The following is a 22,087-nucleotide window of genomic DNA, read 5'->3' as shown; positions in this document are numbered from 1 at the left end:
GGAACTATTCGAGGAATGGAGGGAGGGAAGGATAAAATAGAATGGGAGGGAGGTGTTTCAAGTATGACATATTTGATACATAATAAGAACTTTTGCAAATGCCACGACGTACCCCTACCCAGCACAATAATTAAAAAATTATGAATCCATCAACAGATTAACTCACTGACGAAGTTAGAGCTCTCATGATGCAATCACTTTCCAAAAGCCCCACCTTTGAACACTGTTGCTTTGGGAGCCAAGTCTTCAACATGAGTCTTATGGGGGACAGTTCAGTCCAAACCATAACACCCACCATCCCAAAGTACCTGATTACCCTGACTTGCCTTCAGCAAGAGTGCTGTTAGATTGTCTATCTGCATTGAAAATTAAGCCCAATTTTATACTGATGTCACTTTTCCCCCACTGCAATCATTCTTGATTAAAACCTTTTTCTTACAACTTTACTACCCATCTCTGGTTTTTCTTTGGCAATCCTTTATGAGATAGGAATAATTATGCTCCTTTAATACAGGTGAGAAACCTAAGGGTTATTCATCCTCAGTTATTAAACTATAGAGTTATTGTATTTCTAATTCCTTCCTACCCCTTCTTGCTTCTATACTTAAGTTTTATTATGTATTTCATGCCAAAGTTCACATAATTCTTCCCTTGGCAATTTAGCATCTCCAAGACAGCATATCTCTATAGGAGAGGTGGTTTGACAATATCTACCTTGAGTATAAAAGAACTTAGTTAGACACAGGATAAAAAATTGTCAATTTTTTCTAGCTGTTGTTTACCCAGTTTCACTTCTTCCTGCATTAGTGAAAGTCTAGAAAAATGTGCTGGTTCACTGAATTTGAATGCCCCTGTGCAATCACAGGACTCAGCAGCACTTCATAGGACAGACCATAGCCATCACTGTGATCACAGTAGCTAGGCATGAATGTTCAGTAAAGGAAAGAACAAGAATGACAAGTCTGTCTCTATGCAGAGGTAGGCAGGAAAACTGCTTCCCTGTTGTAATTTGAGAGGTACAGCCAACTGCTTGTTTCAAAATATCTGTCTTAAATCTTAGTTTGAGATTCCCCCATTAGTGTCATTTCACTTCCAGGAAGAGATTGTCTCCTGAAGTCTTCCTTGCTTGAGGAGAAAGGGCACATTTAGCTTGGATTAGGTAGCTGTTGCCATAGCAACCAGAAGCAAAGCCCTGGGGGAATGAAACATTTGGGCAGGTACATTTTCATAAGGAGGAAAAGAGACACAGTAAGAGGTTAGACATGGTGGCACCATAATTGGTAGCCCTGGGCAGCAATGGGGCAGTCATCTATAAAACAAAAGTTACTTTTTATTTTAGTCAGGTATAATCTTCAATTCTCCATCACAAAATTAGCCATTACTCACCTTGAAATTGTTGGCTCTTATTCTCTTTAATAATGCATGAGCTTTTAAATGTTTAGCCCACCCCATCCTCTTGTCCATGTCTGAGACAAATATAATTTCCCTGAACAAGAAGAAAACAATTAGAATCTATCACCAGTCCTAAATATGGAACAAAAAGACAATTGGCCAGGATCTTTCTTATGTTTGCAGATATTTATCTGGTACAATAAATTGTAGGAAGGAATAGATATCAGTTCACAAAAAAAATGAATTTTAAGAAATTCATTCTTCAAATGAAGATTTCCAATGCAAAAATAAATTCTAATTCTACTCCCTCCTATTACAGAAGAGAATACTAAGAGTCAAGGAGGTTAATTATGTCCTCTAGCCACCTCTAATCACTCTGTCATTTCTAATTATTGCTAGGGAAAAAAATCTAGAAATTCCCTGTGCTCTCCATTTGTGTGCACATCAGCAGGAAGCATCAGCATTGATGCCAAGAATGTTCAATTTGTTCATAATAAAAATATAAGAGCTGACATGCATCAAGTGCTTAAAATGTGTCAGGCGTGGTGCTAAATGCTTTACAGCCTGTATCTCACTTAACCCCCAAATAGTCCTATAAGCTTACCCTTTGGGGTTCATGTTACAGTTAATACCATCAGCATTGAGAGGAGATAAATAACTTGTTTATGGTCAAGTAACTATAATGGATAGACTCAAGGTCTGGCTCAAAGTCATAGCTTCTTACCATAACACTAAACCATCTCTCCTGGATCTTTCCACATCTTGCTTCCCTGAAGAAAGCCAAGGATCAATAGTCAACTAAACACATGAGTTTAATGCATCCTTCTGACAGCTAAAGCAATCCCCAAGGAAAGTCATCTAACTCTAGCTATCTAGAATCCACTTTTGAAAAAAAACAATTATTTTTCTTCTGGTAATAAATGTAAAACATTTTCATTATACATTATAGAAAAACTTAAAACTTATACTCCTTGGTAGTTTCAGACAGGCCTTGGTTCTGGCCTCATGGAACATACAGACTAGTTGTCTGGAAAGAGTTTCAATATATTTTACTTTAGCTTCAAAAGAGTTAGTTTTAGCCCTAATTCCCAAGTGAAGCAATTCCCTTAATTTAGTAGATGAAAAGCTGATATAGAGACAGTTTTCATGGTCACTTAACTGATACAGAGGGGGAAAAAATAACCAACCAACCAAAAAAAGGTATTTAAAATTGTAGATGCTGAAAGTGTAGCTCAGTGCACAGCATCACAAAAAAAAAGCATAAGAATAAATATATAAAACTGTAGGTTTTAGTATACCTTATCATAGCAAACATCTCAAGGGCAACATATTAAACTTCCCACCTTAAAGATTCTTCCTAGCCAAGACATTTGACGTTCCTCTGATGCTAAACTTTGAATACAAAGATTGGACTGAACAATATGCTTGGAATTCCTTTAACATGGACAAAATGTACCATTAATCAAACACTGCTGAGGTCATTAAAGTGTGGGACTAAAGCCCATGTTAAGCAACATATGACAAACATTCTTTCCTAAAAAAGGTGCTCATGAGAGTGAAGTAACCAGAAGCCTAAAGGCTATGGGAACAGAGGAGACACTTCAGAAGTAAGCCAGGAGTTCTGTCTTAATTTCCTATGGCTACTACAACAAATTACACCAAATTGCTAACTTAAGCAATACAAATTTATTTCTTTCAGTTCTGGAGATCAGAAGTTTAACACTGGCCTGCAGGATTGTGTTCTTTCTGGAGGCACTAGAGGAGTCTCTGGCCTTGGTTTTCCTGCTTCTAGAGGCCTGCATTCTCTGGTTTATGGTTCTAGAGGCCTGCATTCTCTGGTTTATGGTCTGGTGTTGAAAACTCTGACCTCTGTTTTCATGATCACATTTCCTTCACTGACTGTGTGACCTTGCTGCCTCCCTCTTATAAAGACCCCTGTAGTTACTTTGGGCCCCTCATATAATCTAGGATATTTTTCCACCTGAAGAACCTTAATCACATTTGCAAATTCCCTTTTACCGTGTACAGTGTGTCAGGATTTAGTTGTCTTGGGGTTGATATTATTCAGCCTATCATCAGCTCTAAAGATAAACATGAATATTTAACATTTTTGTTGAGTTGCCTTCTATTCTTCCACTCAGCTCTTTATCTGGATTCAAGGCCTGAGTCATCCTTCTGGGATTAACCTTACTCTCACAAGCAGCAAGACATTGGCAGCAGGGTTGGCAGACCTAGCTACTCTTCCTTATTCCTTTCACCTCTTCTATCATCACTGCCTGAGATGCCCAAGAACCTAAACAGTAACTAGATTTATGCTAAAAACTACTCATGTCATACTCTTGAAAAGAGAGTTAGTCACCAAACATTCATTTTAGCCATATAATTGCACATTTCTGATTGCTTAATTTTGGGAGGAAGAACCTAAAAATAAAGGCCTGTTCTTTCTGGCATAAGCTTTGTAGACATTTAGATAAGTAAAGCAAGCCAGTGGAAAAGCATGTCAATGCTTGAATCATAAACTTGGCCAATTCCACAGGCTATAGAAAAAAAAATTGCTGATCTCTTTTGCCTTCCCTTTTATGATGAAAGCTTCTTAGTAGCAGAGTCTAAAGCACTGAGCACATAATGGATAGATTATTACATCAGTACCAATGGTAGTGATGTAACACAGAAGGGAAAGCATCCTAAAGCAGAGACAAAAATTAGGTGTACAGGATGCTTTTATCCTTCCACATTTAAGACAGATATCACTAGTCAATCAAGCACAGTTCCCCCGATCTGGCCTTAAATCCGTTCCAAGTGCTCCAGTCAGATACTAGCATTCTACTAGAGGCAGTAAGCAAGCATCTCTATCTTCTGCATAGCGATGCATTAGAAAGAGAGCCAATGGCCTCCTATTTCCAGCCAGTAAGGAAAATTCTTCTTACCACAATCCAGCAGTAAACTGATGTGATGCCAATTTCTGGATCTGGCAAAATCCTACAAGAAACTGATTTAATGATGAATCAAATTCCTCCTCCCTATTTTCTGTTTGAAGACTTTGTGTGAGGATCCTGTCCCATCTTGCTGCCTTCAGCAGTTCCTCTGATAATACTGAATAATGGTGCCTCTTCCTCTTTCCCCTCCATAGGACTTCTGTGCTTTGAATTCTGAATGAAGTGTGTAGTCTCAGCCCCCAATTTCAGGGATTTTTTTTCTGACTTAATTATGTAGCTCTCCTCTTTCCTCAAACCAGAATGAAGCGAGGCCAGCAAAAGCATCCTCCCCAGGGAGTATAAGGCAGTATTGTCAAACTCATCAAAGGCAAGAAGGAATAAAAAACATAAGTTCATCCATCCCTGTCTCTTTTTCACCTTGTGGTTTCTACTCACAAAAAGCAGCCTTAGAGGTTATCAAATACCCCACTGTGCTCTGACAGTTATTCATCCATTAAAGCCTCTGATTGCTGGGCCTAATTGGGGACTGTACTCCTACTCCATAAACATGGCTCCTCCACTGTTCTTGTGCACTGTCTGCTTTTATATCAAAGCTTGGAAGGAAGGAGGAAAAACCCAGTTCATTCAAACTGCTCAATGATAATTAGCCAGCCACATCAAAATACAGGAGGGGTAGAAACCAACACGTTTGCTATGTGCTTGTTTTTTATTAAAAGGAAATGATTTATGCAGCTGACTCCCTAAAATTTTAGCTAGGATCACAGGGAGACTTTTTACTTTGGACCATAGACATCTGGAGCCTACAAAATCCTGGAAGAGAAAGAATCAAAAGAGCAGATCTCTTTAGTCTCCCCGTTTCACTTCAGTGCTTTGCTCAGTCTCAGTCAATAATCCAGCTGCAGGCTCTGCAGTGAGGCACACTTATCCTGTTTTGTGTCTGAGTTGCTGCCTACGAAGAGGGCTTTTCAACTTGGATAGGAGCAGGCAGATTGCCTTTCCTCAAGGTTCCTGTGTGGAGATGCCCACCTGAGAGCTTGCTTTACAGCAGCAAGTGCAGGAACCTGCCAGGGTCAGGCAGTGTGCACAGGGAATTAGTTACCCACAGGGAACGCATGGCGCTGCTTCGAACTGTGCTTCTGTGGGGCCAAGACAGAGAAAGTCGCATAGCAGAGACGAAATCCCTGAGTAAAGAAGCTGTGCAACCCAGGCAGAGGAAATTAAGGGGACACTGAGAAGGTAGTTAGGGCTTTTAGAAGGATCTGTGACTCTGCAGAGCTCCGTGGCAGAGCCCTGCCCTTCACATTGTCTTTTTGTCACTTAAGCTTTTGGGCCTCATTCTCATTTTTTAAAAATCTAAGTGTTAGAGCATCATTCTTTTTTTTCTTTTTTTTTCATTTTTCTTTTATTATTCATATGTGCATACAAGGCTTGGTTCATTTCTCCCCCCTGCCCCCACCCCCTCCCTCTCCCCCCACCTCAATACCCAGCAGAAACTATTTTGCCCTTATTTCTAATTTTGTTGTAGAGAGAGTATAAGCAATAATAGGAAGGAACAAGGGTTTTTGCTTGTTGAGATAAGGATAGCTATACAGGGCATTGACTCACATTGATTTCCTGTGTGTGGGTGTTACCTTCTAGGTTAATTCTTTTTGATCTAACCTTTTCTCTAGTACCTGTTCCCCTTTTCCTATTGGCCTCAGTTGCTTTTAAGGTATCTGCTTTAGTTTCTCTGCGTTAAGGGCAACAAATGCTAGCTAGTTTTTTAGGTGTCTTGCCTATCCTCACCCCTCCCTTGTGTGCTCTTGCTTTTATCATGTGCTCATAGTCCAATCCCCTTGTTGTGTTTGCCCTTGATCTAATGTCCACATATGAGGGAGAACATACGATTTTTGGTCTTTTGGGCCAGGCTAACCTCACTCAGAATGATGTTCTCCAATTCCATCCATTTACCAGCGAATGATAACATTTCGTTCTTCTTCATGGCTGCATAAAATTCCATTGTGTATAGATACCACATTTTCTTTTTGTCACTTAAGCTTTTGGGCCTCATTCTCATTTTTTAAAAAATCTAAGTGTTAGAGCATCATTCTTAAAATCATTTTTATTTGAGAATGTGTTTTAAAATAGAAAAGCACAGAAATATGTAAATATGTGCATACCTTCCAGTCAGAAAAGATTGTGCAATGTTTATTTCAACCGTAATGGAAATAAGTCATAACACAATAAGATGGACTGACCTTTAGCCCCTTTATCTTCCTTCCTTGTCCCATCCTCCTGCCTCAGAGGTAGCAACCTGTAAGAACTGAACTTACTTCCTTCTAATCCACTTTTAGACTTCTGCTTATATATAAACAATGGAGAAAATATGTGACTTGAGGGAGTGCATTATATAATTTGTAGTATTCATTTCTTCTGCAACTTTTTTCACACAGGTTATTGTGGTGTCTTGCTGATTCAATGTTATTCTCAGAGATATAACCATTCATTTTAACCACTGTCTTGCCTTGAGTCCAAAGGTTTCTAAGCTCCAACAAGTCTTAACACATCATGCTAGTGGTTCTGCAAGCTACACATTAGAATTACCTGGGCCATTTAAAAAGTGCTCTGATGTCATTCTCAGAGAATCTGATTTCATTTGTCTAGAATTGGGTTGAGCATAACTCTTGTTAGGCATCTCCTTAGGTGACATTAATATGTAACTAGGTTTGTAACAGAATCCCTTTGGGATTCTGTGGTTCAAGGAGGAGAACTGCAGCTACCCACTATGCCTTTTCTGATAAATTAGAAACAGTTTTACATATTCTGAAAGAATTATACCAATCAATGAATTTGCTAGGGATACTCCATGAATCTGCTTTAGCTGTATCTGAGGGATGGCAAGAGTCTCTCTCCCTTTATCATATTGCTTTAAAAAAATGGTACTCATGGGCCCCCCCCCAACTGGAACACTTTTACCTCTGTTCCCTGGAAGAAATGGAGATCTTCCTATTGAGGAAACTATCAAGTAAGAAAGAAAACCCAGGAGAGTTACTTTTTCACTGTGGTATAGCACAAAAAGGAAGGAACTACTGTTACTGGAATCCCCTAGCTCTCCTAGAGCCTGGCTCTGGGTCAGAATGCTCACCTGCATTAAGAGAAAATGACATCATATAAAAAAATTGGAAACCGAATTTATTTGCCATTTTGGCCAAAGCTAGGGAGAGAGAAATTATCATAACATTGTAACAACTTATAGAAAAGACGAGACAAAAGCCAAGAAATACGTACATGGAAATAGTTTTCTCCTGGCATCAGCATGGAATTTTCCTAGAGTGATCCTAATTCCTAGGCCTCCCATTATACTACTACCAGGTGATTCTGCAGAAAATAACTGTTCCCTTCCCCACTTTTCCCCATTTTACTTGTGGTAGACCCTTCTCACAGAAAAACTCTGAGTAAGCTGCCTTTGATAGTTTTGCTAGAAAGAAGAACCATGGAAACCTGGACCTTTCCTAAAGGCCACACTATGGACAGAGGTTCAGGTACCAGATGACCTTGATGGTATTTTATATCCTTGTTCATTCACTCTTCTCCATTCTTCGTGCTAGTCACAAAGGAAATTACCAGGAGAATGACATAATAAAGTGCACTGAATTACCTTCCCTTCTTTAATACATTTGACAAATATTTACTGAGTGCTTATTAGGTGCCAGCCATTGTGCCAGGTGGTAGAGATCCCATGGTTTCAACCATTGCAGACTTTCCCCTCCAGTTTGGGGTATAGGCCATGAGCAGACAACTAAGCAGTATGTATACAATGTTCTGCAGCAGAGGTAAACAGAAGATGCTCTGGAAGACTAGCCTCTAAGAGACTAGAGAGAGAAATGCTGTTAGTCTTGGGGTCTCAGAAAGTGGTGAATTATAAATTTATGTTGCCTCAGCCTCCACTTTGATTGTAAGTTTTCACCCTTAACATGGTTTATAGTTCTACACCTTCTCCCATTCCTTATTGTGGTTTATCCAAACACCTTCCTTATATGAGTAGGTAGCCACCACCCTACAGGGCACCTACTGAGACCAGAGAGTTAGGCTCCAGGTCCAAACTCCAGGGGTCTCATATGTTAGGTCCATTCACTCACCCCAAATCCCAATAAGCCAAATAAAGAGACGAGTAATGATAAAGGGCAGAAGTAAGGGCAGTCCTGTCCTTCCTGGATTCCAAGGTGGATGCTGAGAGAATGGCTCAGAGAAAAGACATATAAATACAAAGTAGAGACATAGATGTCAAGCTTTTCTCCTGGTTTTAGTTAATTCGTTGGTTCAAGTAAGGAGTCAGTGTTTATTAGCAAAAGCGGTATCTAAGTGCCTGTTATATTACCTGTATACAACCTACTAACTGGCTTCATTGATCCTCACACCCCACAAGGGACTGCACAAGGTACTGTGCATATATGCCACGATCACTCCAGTTGTAGCATGCCCTCCTGGAATTCTTTCTTGCTTGCTTGCTTAAAACCCACTAATTAAACTCCTCTGAGGAAACCTGTTTGAATAATGTCCTGGATCCAAAAAAGGTATTGCCCTATGGCCCTGCCATTTTCTCTCTGGCCCTCATGTGTATGGCCCCCAGATGTATCTATACCCCGAAGATCTGTAATGAAATCTTTATTTCCACCTGTGTCTCTCCTAATCATAGGAGCAGGCTTTCCAATGTTGGGAGCTCCCAACAGTGATAAAGGATAGTAGAATATGCTAGCCACACAAAAACATGCCACTTTGGCATAAGGATTATTTTGAGCTGAAATCAATTGAGAAACAAATTCAAGAAAAGCTCTCCACCTAAAAGTAGGGCATAAACTTGTAACTATGTCTACCTTCTCCTCTCTATTAGAAAGCTCAAAAGTTAATCACTGGCGACAACCTGGACTCTTATCAGCTCAAAGACAGATGGCACCAGATGGTTCTACCTAACAAACCTCGCTAAAAACAACCCTTATCACCCATTCCTTTCTAGCTTACTTGACTTTCCTCAACTTACTGTCCTCTAGAGGTTCAGAGACCTTTTCTTTTGCTTTGTCACTTCTTCTCAGATTTATTGTTCTCTTGTTAAGATGCTCACATTCTTAACTGCTCATTATTAGTACTCCCATGGGTATAAGCAATGCTCATGTTAATAAACTTCTGTTTTTCTCTTGTTCGTGTATTCTGTCAGTCTAATTTATAAGCCCCAGCAGGAGACCCTAAGGGGATAGTGGAAAAAGATACTTTCTACCCCCCCCACACACACAGTACCAACCAATCTGTAAGACTTCATTCAGCATTTGACTTCCATTGTTTCATTTAAATAATATTTACGGGGGAGAAATGAACCAAGCCTTGTATGCACATATGAATAATAAAAGAAAAATGAAAAAAAAATAAATAATATTTACTGAGCCCAGTGTACTAAGCCCAGTGTCAAATGAGCAGAATCCAGATTCCCCACTGGTCTCCTAGCAAAGCATCTCAAGATAGGGAGCTCAGATAAGCAAGAGATTTTTCCAAAAAGCATTAGCTTGGGTCTGGTCAAAGATTTGACAGGGTTGTTAAATGGGAGGATTCTGTGCTATCCAATTCCACTTCAGCCCTCTGCTAAATTGTCAAATGGCCCCATTCATGCTGCAGCTGCAGAATTTCTGAAGCCATGCCAGTGGTCCCCAGGAATGCAAACAGGGCTCAGTCTTGGCTTCTTACACCCTGTGAGCTTTGAGGAAGAACAAGTAGGCATTTGTTAGTGGAAGGCCCACAAAGACACCACAGGAGAGAGGACTGAATGCCCTATGGGATTACCAAGCCAAATGCAAAATGCTGGTGTAATCTCTGCCACCACAGCTTGTGTGACCTCACTTGCTCACTGGCTGTAGAAGCAGCTGATGGCCCAGCCAGTTGAAGTGGGGTCTCTAATAGTAGGGGTGGCAGCTCTTGAGGACTGGAGTCAATACTCTATAACCCACAGGATAAAGACTATTAATCGTAGCCAGGTGAAGGAAATAAAGTTTTCGTCAGGAAAACAATTTTTTTTTGGCTGTGGTTCCAGACCATTCCTCTACATCTGTATCCAAGAGGGAGGTAGTGAAAAATGGACATGGATCACAGGTAGCATTCCCTTCAAAGGCCTATGGAAAGCAGTAAAAAAGGCTTTTCTAGATAATTTTTTGTGAAATTCAGTCTTCCCAATGATTCAGGTATTTGTTAATTTTCTCCTAAAATTTGATTCTAGTACCATTGCCAATGATATGGTTTTTTATGTTAGTTAAAAGCAATGTTTAAGATAATTTACCAACCTTCCACTACTCTGAGTTTAGTACTTTTTGCACATTATAGGGACCTAGACTATGCTTGTAGAACACAATTACTCATACTCAACACTGCTGACATTTTGGAATACCTAGTTCTTTGTTGAGGGCTGTCCTCTCCATTGTAGTATGTGGCATCTTTAACCTCTACTCAGAAGATGTCAATCTCACCCCTCCCACTTATAGTGTTGAAAATAACTCTAGGCATTGCCACACATCCTCTGAGGACTAAATTGTCCCCAGTTTTGAACCACTGGTGTAGAGGAAAATTGGAAGAAAGTTCTGATATGAAATCTTTAAAAATAACAAAAGATGTATTGATAGTCTTTGTTGCTTACAATTAGCAGTTTTTATACAGGAGCAAAGTCACCAATAGTCATAGGTAGAATTTTCACTTTCAAGATAAAAGTTCTATATAATACTAAAACATGATAGTCAATTCAGCCAAATAATCCCAACAGTTTATTAAATTGTATTATTCCATGGGAATTATCTTTCCTTTGACTATGTGGTTGGTATTATTCTTACATGCAGCCCACATGCTATCAGAATGATTCTGTTAAACAATAATGCCCAACAGACTGCCTCTGGGAAAACTTTAATGGTGTTACACAAGAGGTATTATGGAGTTCCAGAACATAGAAGTTAATTTCAACTAGACTCTGAGATGGAAATTACTTTTCCCATACCCAAAAGTTTCAAACTACTTCTCTCATTGTCATGATGTACATCACACAGGGAAAACATAAACACCAGAATGAATTCATATATAAGAATTCTAGAGATGAGACAGACAGAGAAACAGAATAAGAGAGAGAGAGAGAGAGAGATCTACAACAACAGGCAGCCAAAGTAAATAAGCTGTATTTGAAAAAAAAACAACAAAAGCAAAAACAAAAAACAATATCCTATAGAAGCAGGAGATGAAGGCTTGGTCTTTTCAAAAATTGTACATGCAAGATGTGAGAATATTCTCAATAAAATGTAAACTCTTTTTTTCCTTTGCTTTCCTCCATGACTTTATAACTTTTTTTCACATCTTTACCTAGTTCTTTGTCCCTTGGCCTATAACAATGTCTGGTGCTGGAAGGTACTCAAAAATTATTTGCTAAATGAATTTTCTAATTATTAATAAGATACCTAAAATAAAAACAATAGAAAGCCCAGGGGAGCCTAGATTCTATAGGATCCCTAAAGAAGATCTAGATTGTATAGCCCTAGAATTACTTCCTCAAAATGTCCAAAGACCAATGTGGATATTCAAGTAACTCTGGAGATAGTTTGAAGGGGCTCTCAATGACTAAATTTAAGCAAATGGAAAAAATAGAACACTGAATTATAATACATGGAATAAAAAATAATTCATGAATTTATAGTGATACTGATGAAGACCAAAAGAGGTAAAGCAAAAATCATTGAGGACCATTTAGAGGCTGGCTTTCATAATCATTTCTTCTTGTGTTTTGACAAAAAGGTTTACACTTAACCTAATCTTAAGGAAATAATGAACAACCCTATGAAGAGGGACATTGTATAAGACAATTTTCTCAAACTTAAAAAATGTCACAGAAGTTATTTTTAAAAGCAGGATTATTTTCAATTAAAAGACATCAAAGGGAAAGAATAGACAAATGTAATGTGTCATCTTTGGATTTTTTAAAGCTATAAAAGAGACTTGAGGGACAATTTGGATAATTAGAGTGTAAATTGTACATTAGGCAATATTATTGTATCAACATGTCCAAAATCCTATATTCAAGGATCCTCAGAATAGCCCAAAACTCAAGAGAACCCAAATGAGCTGAATTCAACTGAGTGATATTTACTTCATGCGATGCTAATCAACAACAAACAGGTATGACCTGCTGATTCACCCGGTAACATAGATGAGCCTCAAAATTATCGTGAAAGAAAAAAGCTAAATAAAATATACATTACTGTATGACTCCATTTATACCAAGTCCTAAGGAGACAAAATGAATCTATGGTGATAAAAAATGGTACCTTTCACTTGGTATCAGTGAAAGGGGGGTAGGCTATAAGGAAAGGGTGTAGTATTGTATGTATTGGAAATATTATATTCTTTTGTATGAAATGGAAAAATGAGACTTGTTGAAACTGTTCTAAGAAGGGGGGTGGTGGAGGAATAAAAGAGAATGATGGAGGTGACTCTAACTTAGATATATTGCAAGTACTTTTGTAAATGTCACAATGTACCCCCACTGCAACAATAATATGGTAATAAAATTTTTTTTTAACTGGACAGGTGCCGGTGGCTCACGCCTGTAATCCTAGCTACTCAGGAGACAGAGATCAGGAGGTTTGTAGTTCGAAGCCAGCCTGGGCAAATAGCCCTATCTCAAAAATACCTAGCACAAAAAGGGCTGGTGGAATGACTCAAGGTGTAGGCCTTGAGTTCAAGCCAAGAAACTGGAAAAAAAAATTAACTGAAGTAAGCATTTATAATCTCTGCTTCACTCTATATAAATTGTATCTCAAAAATTTTATTTGTGGACATTAGATCAAGGGCAAACACAACAATGGGATTGGACTTTGAGCACATGATAAAAGCAAGAGCACACAAGGGAGGGGTGAGGATAGGCAAGACACCTAAAAAACTAGCTAGCATTTGTTGCCCTTAACGCAGAGAAACTAAAGCAGATACCTTAAAAGCAACTGAGGCCAATAGGAAAAGGAGACCAGGAATTAGAGAAAAGGTTAGATCAAAAAGAATTAACCTAGAAAGTAGCACCCACACACACAGGAAATTAATGTGAGTCAACTCCTTGTATAGCTATCCTTATCTCAACCAGCAAAAACCCTTGTTCCTTCCTATTATTGCTTATACTCTCTCTACAACAAAATTAGAAATAAGGGCAAAATAGTTTCTGCTGGGTATTGAGGGGGTAGGGGGGAGAGGGAGGGGCAGAGTGGGTGGTAAGGGAGGGGATGGGGGCAGGGGGGAGAAATGACCCAAGCCTTATATGCACATATGAATAATAAAATTTAAAAAAAAGAAAAAAAACCTATCACAAAAAAAAAATTCTATCATTGTTAAGTTCCTTGGCTATAGTCCTAATGACATGACAGGGAGGAAATATATTCTTAAATATATGTGAGTATATTGGGCAAGGTATTGCAATGTTTGTGACTTGTTTTCAATTATTCTGGTGAAAGGGAGTACATATAAAGACAGAAACATAAAAAAATGAATCAGCACTTAATAATTGGTAAGTCTAGGTGAAGAATAGGAAATAATATGTATGTTTTTAAAACATTTCTGTAAGTCTGAAAGCTTTCCAAATAAAAAATTGAAAGGAAAAACAAAATATTATAATACTAATCATAATAAAGACAACTTAAGTGATCATTTCCTCAATAAGAGGAATGGGAAACTCAACCAATACCACTGACCATCCTCCCTAGGTTGTTACATGTAAGGATGTCCAATCCCTCTATATAGTTCTTGTCATGACATATGTTTAGTTACTCCACTCATGTTTTTGACTGGGGGAAAATTTTAATTATAGTCTGAAGAATATTGGTCAAAGATAACAGGTTATGTGGGATGCATTGCAGCATTTTTTTGGGCTACCAGTTGTACTTAATCAGGCCTCATCTAAAGTTTCCTGGACATACACAATGCTCCCATTTACCCAGATTCTTAATGTTTTTTCAATTGCCTAGAAATGTTGGTTCCCAAGTCTTCTGCTCAAACTGAATTGGCAGTACAGATAATTTACCAAATAATCAACACTTGGTCTGATTTTTTTTCCAAATTGTCAAGCATAAACTGAGTCTGGAAAGAAACAAACAGGAAATGTTGATGGGGCTCCTGCCATGAATGTCACAATGAGAAAGGACAGGTGCATGGCTTGTAGGGATGGCCTCCCACGGAGGGAAAAGGCAGAGAAACTTTAATTCACAGTGTAAATCATTCTGTCTGCTAGGGTGTGAAAAGGGTGAGAAAAAAATGTAAATGTATAGAGTAAGTATATGAAAAGAAAAGGACGTGTCAGGTTCAAGAGAGCAACTGCACACTCATAAAGTGCAAGCACCACATTTTGGTAATGTTGGCTCAAAACATTTTTCTGTTGCACAGTGCACTTGGCAGGTAAAAAAAAAAAAATAGGAACACCAGGTGAAGTTTCAAGAACTCAGCAAGATAGTCAATGAGGCAGCAGAAAAGTTCTGGGAAACCAGACAAATAATTTCTGGAAAAATACTATAAGAACAACCTGCATGGTTGACTAATAATGAGAAAAGTTGTTTTCCTAAACTGCTTCTTGCTTTGGCTTAGTAACAATAGTGGGGAGAAGTTGTCTTTGTAACACATTGAGGATGGTGTAAAGTTGCCTTCTTCTCAGAAAATCTAGCGGTATACTTATTTTTATGCACAGATTGAGCAAAGCATGGACCTTGAGAATCTTAAGAGTTCTCCATTCCTGAATTTATAGCCCACCAAAATGTCACTCCTAAGGATACTAACAATGCAGTGAACTTGCAAAGTGTTTTAAGTTTGTCAAACACTTTCACACATCCTTCCAAATCTGGACCTCATCATACTGTAAGGCATAGTCAAGTGGGGGTTTAACTTTGTGTTTTATACTGAAGCTCTCGAAGCTCAAAACCTAAGGTCAAAAAACCAAGACACAAGTTATGTCTTTCAATTCTCGTCCATTGTGCTACTGGATCGATAGACAGGCATGACGCCCACATAGAGAAAGTTGGCTCTGAGAATACCTTTTAGCTCACCTCAGTCAACATGATGACTTCCATAGATTAGATTGCTAGAGACTTTCTGGACAATAGACATCTGGTCTTTTAAGGACAATTTTTTTTAAAAAGATACATATTTCATATGGACTCAAGTCCTCATTTTAGCTAAAAGATGGATATCAAGCATGGGTAGGGAATTTCAGTATGGTCTAGAATTGTGTATGCATGGACAAAGAGAACAGATCCTGGACTATGAAGTGTCCTAGAGAACAAACTGTACCCCACGGTTTGAACAAAAGATTTAGTGTCAATTTCGTCTTCTAGCCAAGGGTAATTTGAGGAATTAACTTTCCTAAGTGTATCCATTTCAGCAAGCTAAGGAATTCCTGGATATGCAACTAAATTGTTGTTTCTTTATTCACCTTGATTCTCCTGATCATTTCAGTACGCAGTGTTAAGGAAATTAGATCTCACTGGTAATTAGAAGTGGGTTCAAGCCATTGCCCTTACAGGGCTGTGTCACAACTTACTGCACTTTGTTCAATTACCTGAAAGCTGATGGACACTTTAAAAAATATGTCTTTCCTACTCCTGTCAGCCTTGGTGTCATTCTGTCAACCTAGGTGTTGAAATGAAATGTAGAAAATGGCTCTTCTCAATATCCCACTTCCAAAGTCAACAACATGATAAATGTGCCCCCAATTTGTCCAGCAAGGACCACCTGGGCATATGCATATCCATTATCTTGAAGATCACAGTTCTGTTGGGAAAGTGCTTTGATCTTCATCCAAGTCTACATTTTAGGAAGCTGCTCTGTACAGCTGCTTTGTCTTCCCCCTCAGCATTCCAGTGATACACTGATATGGTGTTCAACATTCTGTGACTATTCTCAGATAGAGAACGCACTGAAAATCTTACCTAAGTTTGGAGACCCTAGATAATGTGTTGTTCACGGGAAGGTCATTTCTCATGCTTCTTCCTATGGAAAAGCAGTTTCCATCCATGGTTAACTGTAGGAAAAGCAGTTAACCATCCATGGTTAACTCTAAGAAAAGTAAAGAGTGGAAGGGAGGGAGGTTTTTGGACTACCAATGGGTCAGGATGACCCTAAGCACTATGGTTCTATTTGAAGTAATGTACCCAACCAATTGATAGATCCTTATTTTTATCATCTTAATTTCTTTGACTGACTAAGGACAGGGGAATGGCTACATTGATAAAAATAAGTAGTCTGGTGAATTGTATGTGTGAGAATGTACAAGACTATAATAATAATATTGTATCTAGAACATTAATATTTATTAATACTAATTAAACTGCCCAGGACACTGGGGGCTTATATCTCTAACTAGATCTTCATTATGTTTATTAGTAAGTTACAGTTAGATATATTGTTAGCTCAACCCAGGAGGTAGGTAAAAACAAATGACTATATTCTGTCAAGCTATAACCAGGGCCTAAAAATAAACACTTTTGAATATTTATTTCTTTGTTTGTTTATTTATTTTCTGAGTGGCGTGACTATGTCACTACATGCTAAATGAAGAATACGCAGGAGCCCTAAAGCATCTCTGGTTTCTCATATACAGAACTGCATTACGTAAATGTGCTGAGCTCCACACAAGGGCAGCGAGAAGGAGTCATTGACTTTGGATTTTGCATGCTTTCGAGCTATGTCCAGGTATACAATACTTGCTATTCTTGGCATTTAAGACAAAACTGGGGAGGCAGCAGTGTATATGCTGGCTGTGTGAGCTCACAGAGCTCACTACCTTCAAATGCGTGGGCACTCCAGGATTCACAACAGTGTGCATACCTAATTTCGCTTTTAAAACTAAGTTGTTGCCTGTCTTCAGCCTATAATGTTTTTAAATCTAATACCTGTCTTGGTTTTATGGCCAGAAAATCCATACTGGCATGTTATTTCTTCCCTCTACTATGGAGAAACACTCTGGGAGCTAATTTACAGTGTCATTTGCTAAGCAGCCATGTTACTGAAGAGCTGAGATTCTCAGAGAAAACCAAATGCTTAACTGATATTGAGCCATGATAGGTGAGGGATTAGTTAGAAAATGAGGAATGGCACAGACCACTTCTGCCAAGCTCCATGGTTCTTCCGGTGAACAGTGTTGCAAATTCTTGTAGTGAAAGTAACAATCAAATGTGTGACCCACAGCATGTAATTACTGTTAAAAGAGAATAAATCAAATAGAACACAGACATAAGAGAGGTTGTTCTCTCACTTTTACAGGCTACTTGTTACCAAATTGAGTTCTGGTCAGCAAAGTATAGATTAATCAATTCTAGAAACACATTGAATATTCTTTTAATCTAAACTAATCTAAGCTAATATTGACCAGCAGAGTGCTGTGCTCTTCTCTTTTGTTGACCCTCAGAACACAATACTGCAAAGTAAGGCATCTTGGCATGCTGAGTACTTTGACCTCAAGGACACTGGAAGATTGTCAGCAGCAATGTCTCTCTGACCTTCTCCTGCCCCCCATCTCCTCAACCTCTTTCCTACAAAGTGAGTCACAAAGACCAGAATTCCTCTTTCCCAAGGCAAGTCATAGAAACTCAAAGTCCTCTTCCCCAGAGTAAGTCATAAAACCTAGAGAGATCACATCCTTCTTCCTTGAAGACTCTCATTCCAGAAGGAATCCCATTCTAGGAGGAAGGAACACTATACAGAGAGGACAAGAAGAATGTGGACAGGCCTCATAAAGTTTCACCACTCTGTCTCTTACCCTTTGTCCAATCACATGTTAACATGACTGTTCATTCTTCATGAACCTAAGCCCAGAAATAAAGTTTTTCCTGGGTCTCTGGGATTTCCTCTCCAACATCTCCTGTATCCCATAAAACTTTGATTAAAAACATTAGTACACTTTTCCCTTATTAACCTATCTGTTGTTACAGGAGAGTTGTTGGCTATGACTGTTATGGTGAGTAAAGAAACATTTCATCCCTTTTCTCCTCTACAGCTTCTTAGTCAAGATGAGCCTATTCTCACTTTTACTATTAAATCAGGTTTCTCTACCCACTAAGATGCCAGCTAACTAGTCTGATAAAAATCACCCTGGCCAGCAGCATCATGGGGAAATCAAGAATTCTATGAAAGTAGTTTTCTCCTTTTCATGTCCTAGAGGGCTTGTTAGATCTAGTCATCGCCTCGTCTCATACCACACTGTGCCTTCTTCAGTGCCATGCCAGCTATTCTGGTTTCTTTTTGCTCCTAGAATGCCCTTTACCCTCTTTGCCTATGTACTTTGCACATGCTATTTCTTCTTCCTGGACCTCTTCTCTCCCCACTTAACTTCCTATTTGCTAAGAAAACCCTTCCTCATTCTCACACATCCAGTACTTCTCCAGTTAACTTACTCCTCTCACCCCTCGTCCAGTACTTGTGCTGCATGGTCTAATGTACTTCTCTGTAGATCTTTACCTCAGTGACAACTGTTCACTTAAAGCCTTATCTTATATCTCTGGACCATAAGTTTTCTACAAGGACTATCTCTTTTTTTGTTTTTGTTTTTGCTTTTTTAATTTCAGTATCCTTAGCACTGAGCCCACAACCTGGAACACTATTCATAAATTATTATTAAGTAAATTAATTAATGCCCAAGTGAAAGAAGAAATACATGGTTTGCTCCAATGGCTTACATTTCTCTCAAAGTATAGTTCAGAAGGACCTCAATTGTGCAAGTGTGGAGTCCCCATCCAATTTAATGGAAATAGAGAATATTTGCCTAGAAGTCCATGGACCTGTTAGTGAAGAACAACGTTTTTCATTATTTTGTACCTACCTTGACAAGCTTCGTCACCACTGGACAACCAGTGTGATAGCTTGATATCAATTTCAGACTATAATGCGAGTCTGCCATCTACTGGTTACATGAGGTAGTACCTGAAACCTGTAAGGACATTTTCATTTTCTTCAGAATTTTCTGAATTATTAAAGCTAGGAAACACTTAGATTACAACACACTCATCCATTTCATTTTACCCAAAAGGAAACCATTTCCCACTGGGTGTAAATTATTATGATTATGCAAGGTCATATCATTAATTGGTACAAGGACCCAAACTCTAAGCCTTCTGACAAGAGCAAGCTATTTTTTTTTTTTTTTTTTGGTCCTTACTCATAAGTCTGGATAGTAACAGAAGTACATCTGGTCAATAGTGCTGACCTTAACATTTTCCAAAAGGAAATGAAACGATTGAAACTTGTTCCAGGTTACATGCCAGGAATCTCTTATTCCCTTGTATAAAGCTCTTCACATCACAGAAAGCAGATCTGCTTTCTGTCCAAGGATTTCCTGGATCTGAAAACAGATGTACAGGATCATGTGGCAAAGACTAGACTTACTAACTTGGAATTTCACACCAAAAAGTTAGGCAAAGATGTGGTGCAGGACGTACATTGCGTGCCATTGGATTACATGCAATAGCAAGAGTTGGAGGGAATTGAAGGACAACAGGCATTTGTGTCCCAAAAAAGGCAAAAATCTTTAATGGAAAAACTGACAAACCATAATGGAAAGAGCTAGGAACTGCCATCCTAATCAGAACAAACAGGATTGGTGTAAAGCTCTTCAGAAAGGCCTCCTCTGTGAACCTGGCAGAGTTGGCTACAGAAGCACTAAGTTTTCCAATAGGTGCATATTTTATTTTTTTTAGCTACCTCATGGGACCGCACTTAACCATACTTATCTTTTTATTACGTAGTTTTCATGGAAACACTCCTATTAAAATTCCTGGGCTCATTAAGAGTCAAAACAAACCAAATATCTCAATACCTGCCAGGAAAAGTCTTTCCCTAAGAATTCTCAGAACATAATGCTTCAGGGTCTGGACTTCTAAAGCAAAGGAAAGATGCGGCTGCCTATAAGTTCTCATTGAGTACTTTGGGAAAATTTCCCTGGAGCTCTGACTCTAACTCTCCTTTAAAAAATCTTTACTCAACTTCCTGTATAGCTATCCTTATCTCAACTAGCAAAAACCCTTGGTCCTTCCTATTATCGCTTATACTCTCTCTTCAACAAAATTAGAGATAAGGGCAGAATAGTTTCTGCCTGGTAGCGAGGGGGTGAGGGGAGAGGGAGGGGGCAGAGGAAAAGGGAGGGGGCAGGGGAAAGGGGGGAGAAATGACCCAAACATTGTATGCACATATGAATAAAAGAAATTTAAAAAAAATCTTTTCTCAAAATAGTACCTTCAGCCAATGAACAGATTTATGTGAGTCATTTGGTTCCATAATTTGGAAAAGTAGCACCTTTATTTATTACCCTGGGGCAACTATTGTCCCAGCAAACCAAGAAAAGAAAATACTATAGGATCCTGAAGGATTGGAGGATCAGCTGAAGTTCTATTTTATTCCCTTCAGAGTTAGAACAAATAAATGAAAAAGTAACTAAGTGCATTTGTTAATATTTGTTCAATTAATCCTTTCTCACAATCATCTCTCCTCTAGTCTTAACCATTAGAATAGACAGTGATGCTCACCATCACTTTAATCCCAGAAATGACCAGGAATGTCATTATTTTAAACCAGAATCCCTGGACACCCTTTCCATCTTAACACAGTGCCCACAGCCATGGACAATGGCATTGTCCAGATGTCAGAATTCATATTTACTCAGAATTTCAGTATGTGATTTAAATGAGGACTGGGGAGGTCCAAATGAATCACTGAAGGTCAGACATATGTTCTTGAGGTTTGGTCATTTCTACTGTTCCATTTTCTCTCCTAATGAAGAGCTTGGAGTTCTTTGAAATTCTGAACTCTAAATTATGCTCTGGATGTCCCTTCCTCCCAAAAAAAAAAAAAAAAAAAAAAGACTGGATGCACTGCCCTAAGCAAGACACAATTCTCCTACTGCAATACCCACTGCCCTTTTCTGATCCACATCAAGTTGTTGCAGATGACTAAAACCCCCTAATTTTCCTTCACTTGTCCTCCCATCAGTCCACATCTGCCAACACTTACTCCAAACTCATTTTCATCTTTTCCCTAACACACACTGTTATTTTATAGTCATCAATCTATATAAAATAGATCAAATTAGCCTGGTAGACTAAACTTGAGACACCAAGCTCGATAAAGTTACTGACTGGCCTTAATGTCTATTCCTAGTCTCATAAGTAGGGTATGGTGGTGGTGGGATTTTCATTCTGAAAATATAGTAAGTGCTACAGTTTTAAGAATTTTCATATTTGCCCCCAAATGTTGCCTTGCCCAGAACCTAACTTAATTTAAGCTTAGTTTTAATTATCTTTTTAAAAATTCATACCTTGAGTTCATTCGTATGGATAACCTACTACAGTTATTTTCAAAACCAAACCAAACAAAAATAACCAGTATGAAGTAATGTTTAAATGTGGAGGCTCTGAGCTCCAGACTTCCTGGGCTAACATTTACCACTTCTAAGTTGAAATACCTGTGCCCTCCAAAACCTAGGCTCTTCATTTACAAATGCAGAACATAATAGAAACTTCCCTCATGGCTATCCAAATTAAATGCTATAATACACAAAATTCACTTAGCATTGTGTCTGCTGCACTGGAAATTGTATTGTTTTAAAACCACTGTTTTGTATGGGGCAGGTATTTCAATATACACAATCTCATTGAATTCCAATGACTCTAAAGTACAGGTAATTATTGTTCCCATTTTGTAGAATGCTGGCTGTTCTGAAGATAAAACTTCCCATACAACTTTCTCAA

The 22,087-nt window shown here is 38.6% G+C and overlaps 1 protein-coding gene across 4 annotated transcripts in view; it reads left to right on the top strand.

The window, feature by feature from the left end:
- LOC141424793 (uncharacterized) overlaps positions 1 to 22,087 on the top strand; it is a 352,524-nt gene that overhangs the window by 204,907 nt on the left and 125,530 nt on the right. The window contains exon 4 of one of the 4 annotated variants that reach the window (XM_074078898.1): positions 16,951 to 18,601. The exons of the other annotated variants lie outside the window; for them this stretch is intronic. Coding sequence (XP_073934999.1) covers positions 16,951 to 17,411 — 461 coding nt within the window. The 3' untranslated portion in view covers positions 17,412 to 18,601. Of the gene's footprint in view, positions 1 to 16,950; positions 18,602 to 22,087 lie in introns of those variants that run through there. 4 annotated transcript variants of the gene reach the window in all.

The sequence above is a fragment of the Castor canadensis genome, chromosome 7 (assembly GCF_047511655.1).
Source record: "Castor canadensis chromosome 7, mCasCan1.hap1v2, whole genome shotgun sequence".
Classification (NCBI taxonomy): Eukaryota; Metazoa; Chordata; class Mammalia; order Rodentia; family Castoridae; genus Castor; species Castor canadensis.
The sequence above is the reverse complement of the archived record's forward strand: the minus strand, read 5'-3'. Positions and strand labels throughout refer to the sequence as shown.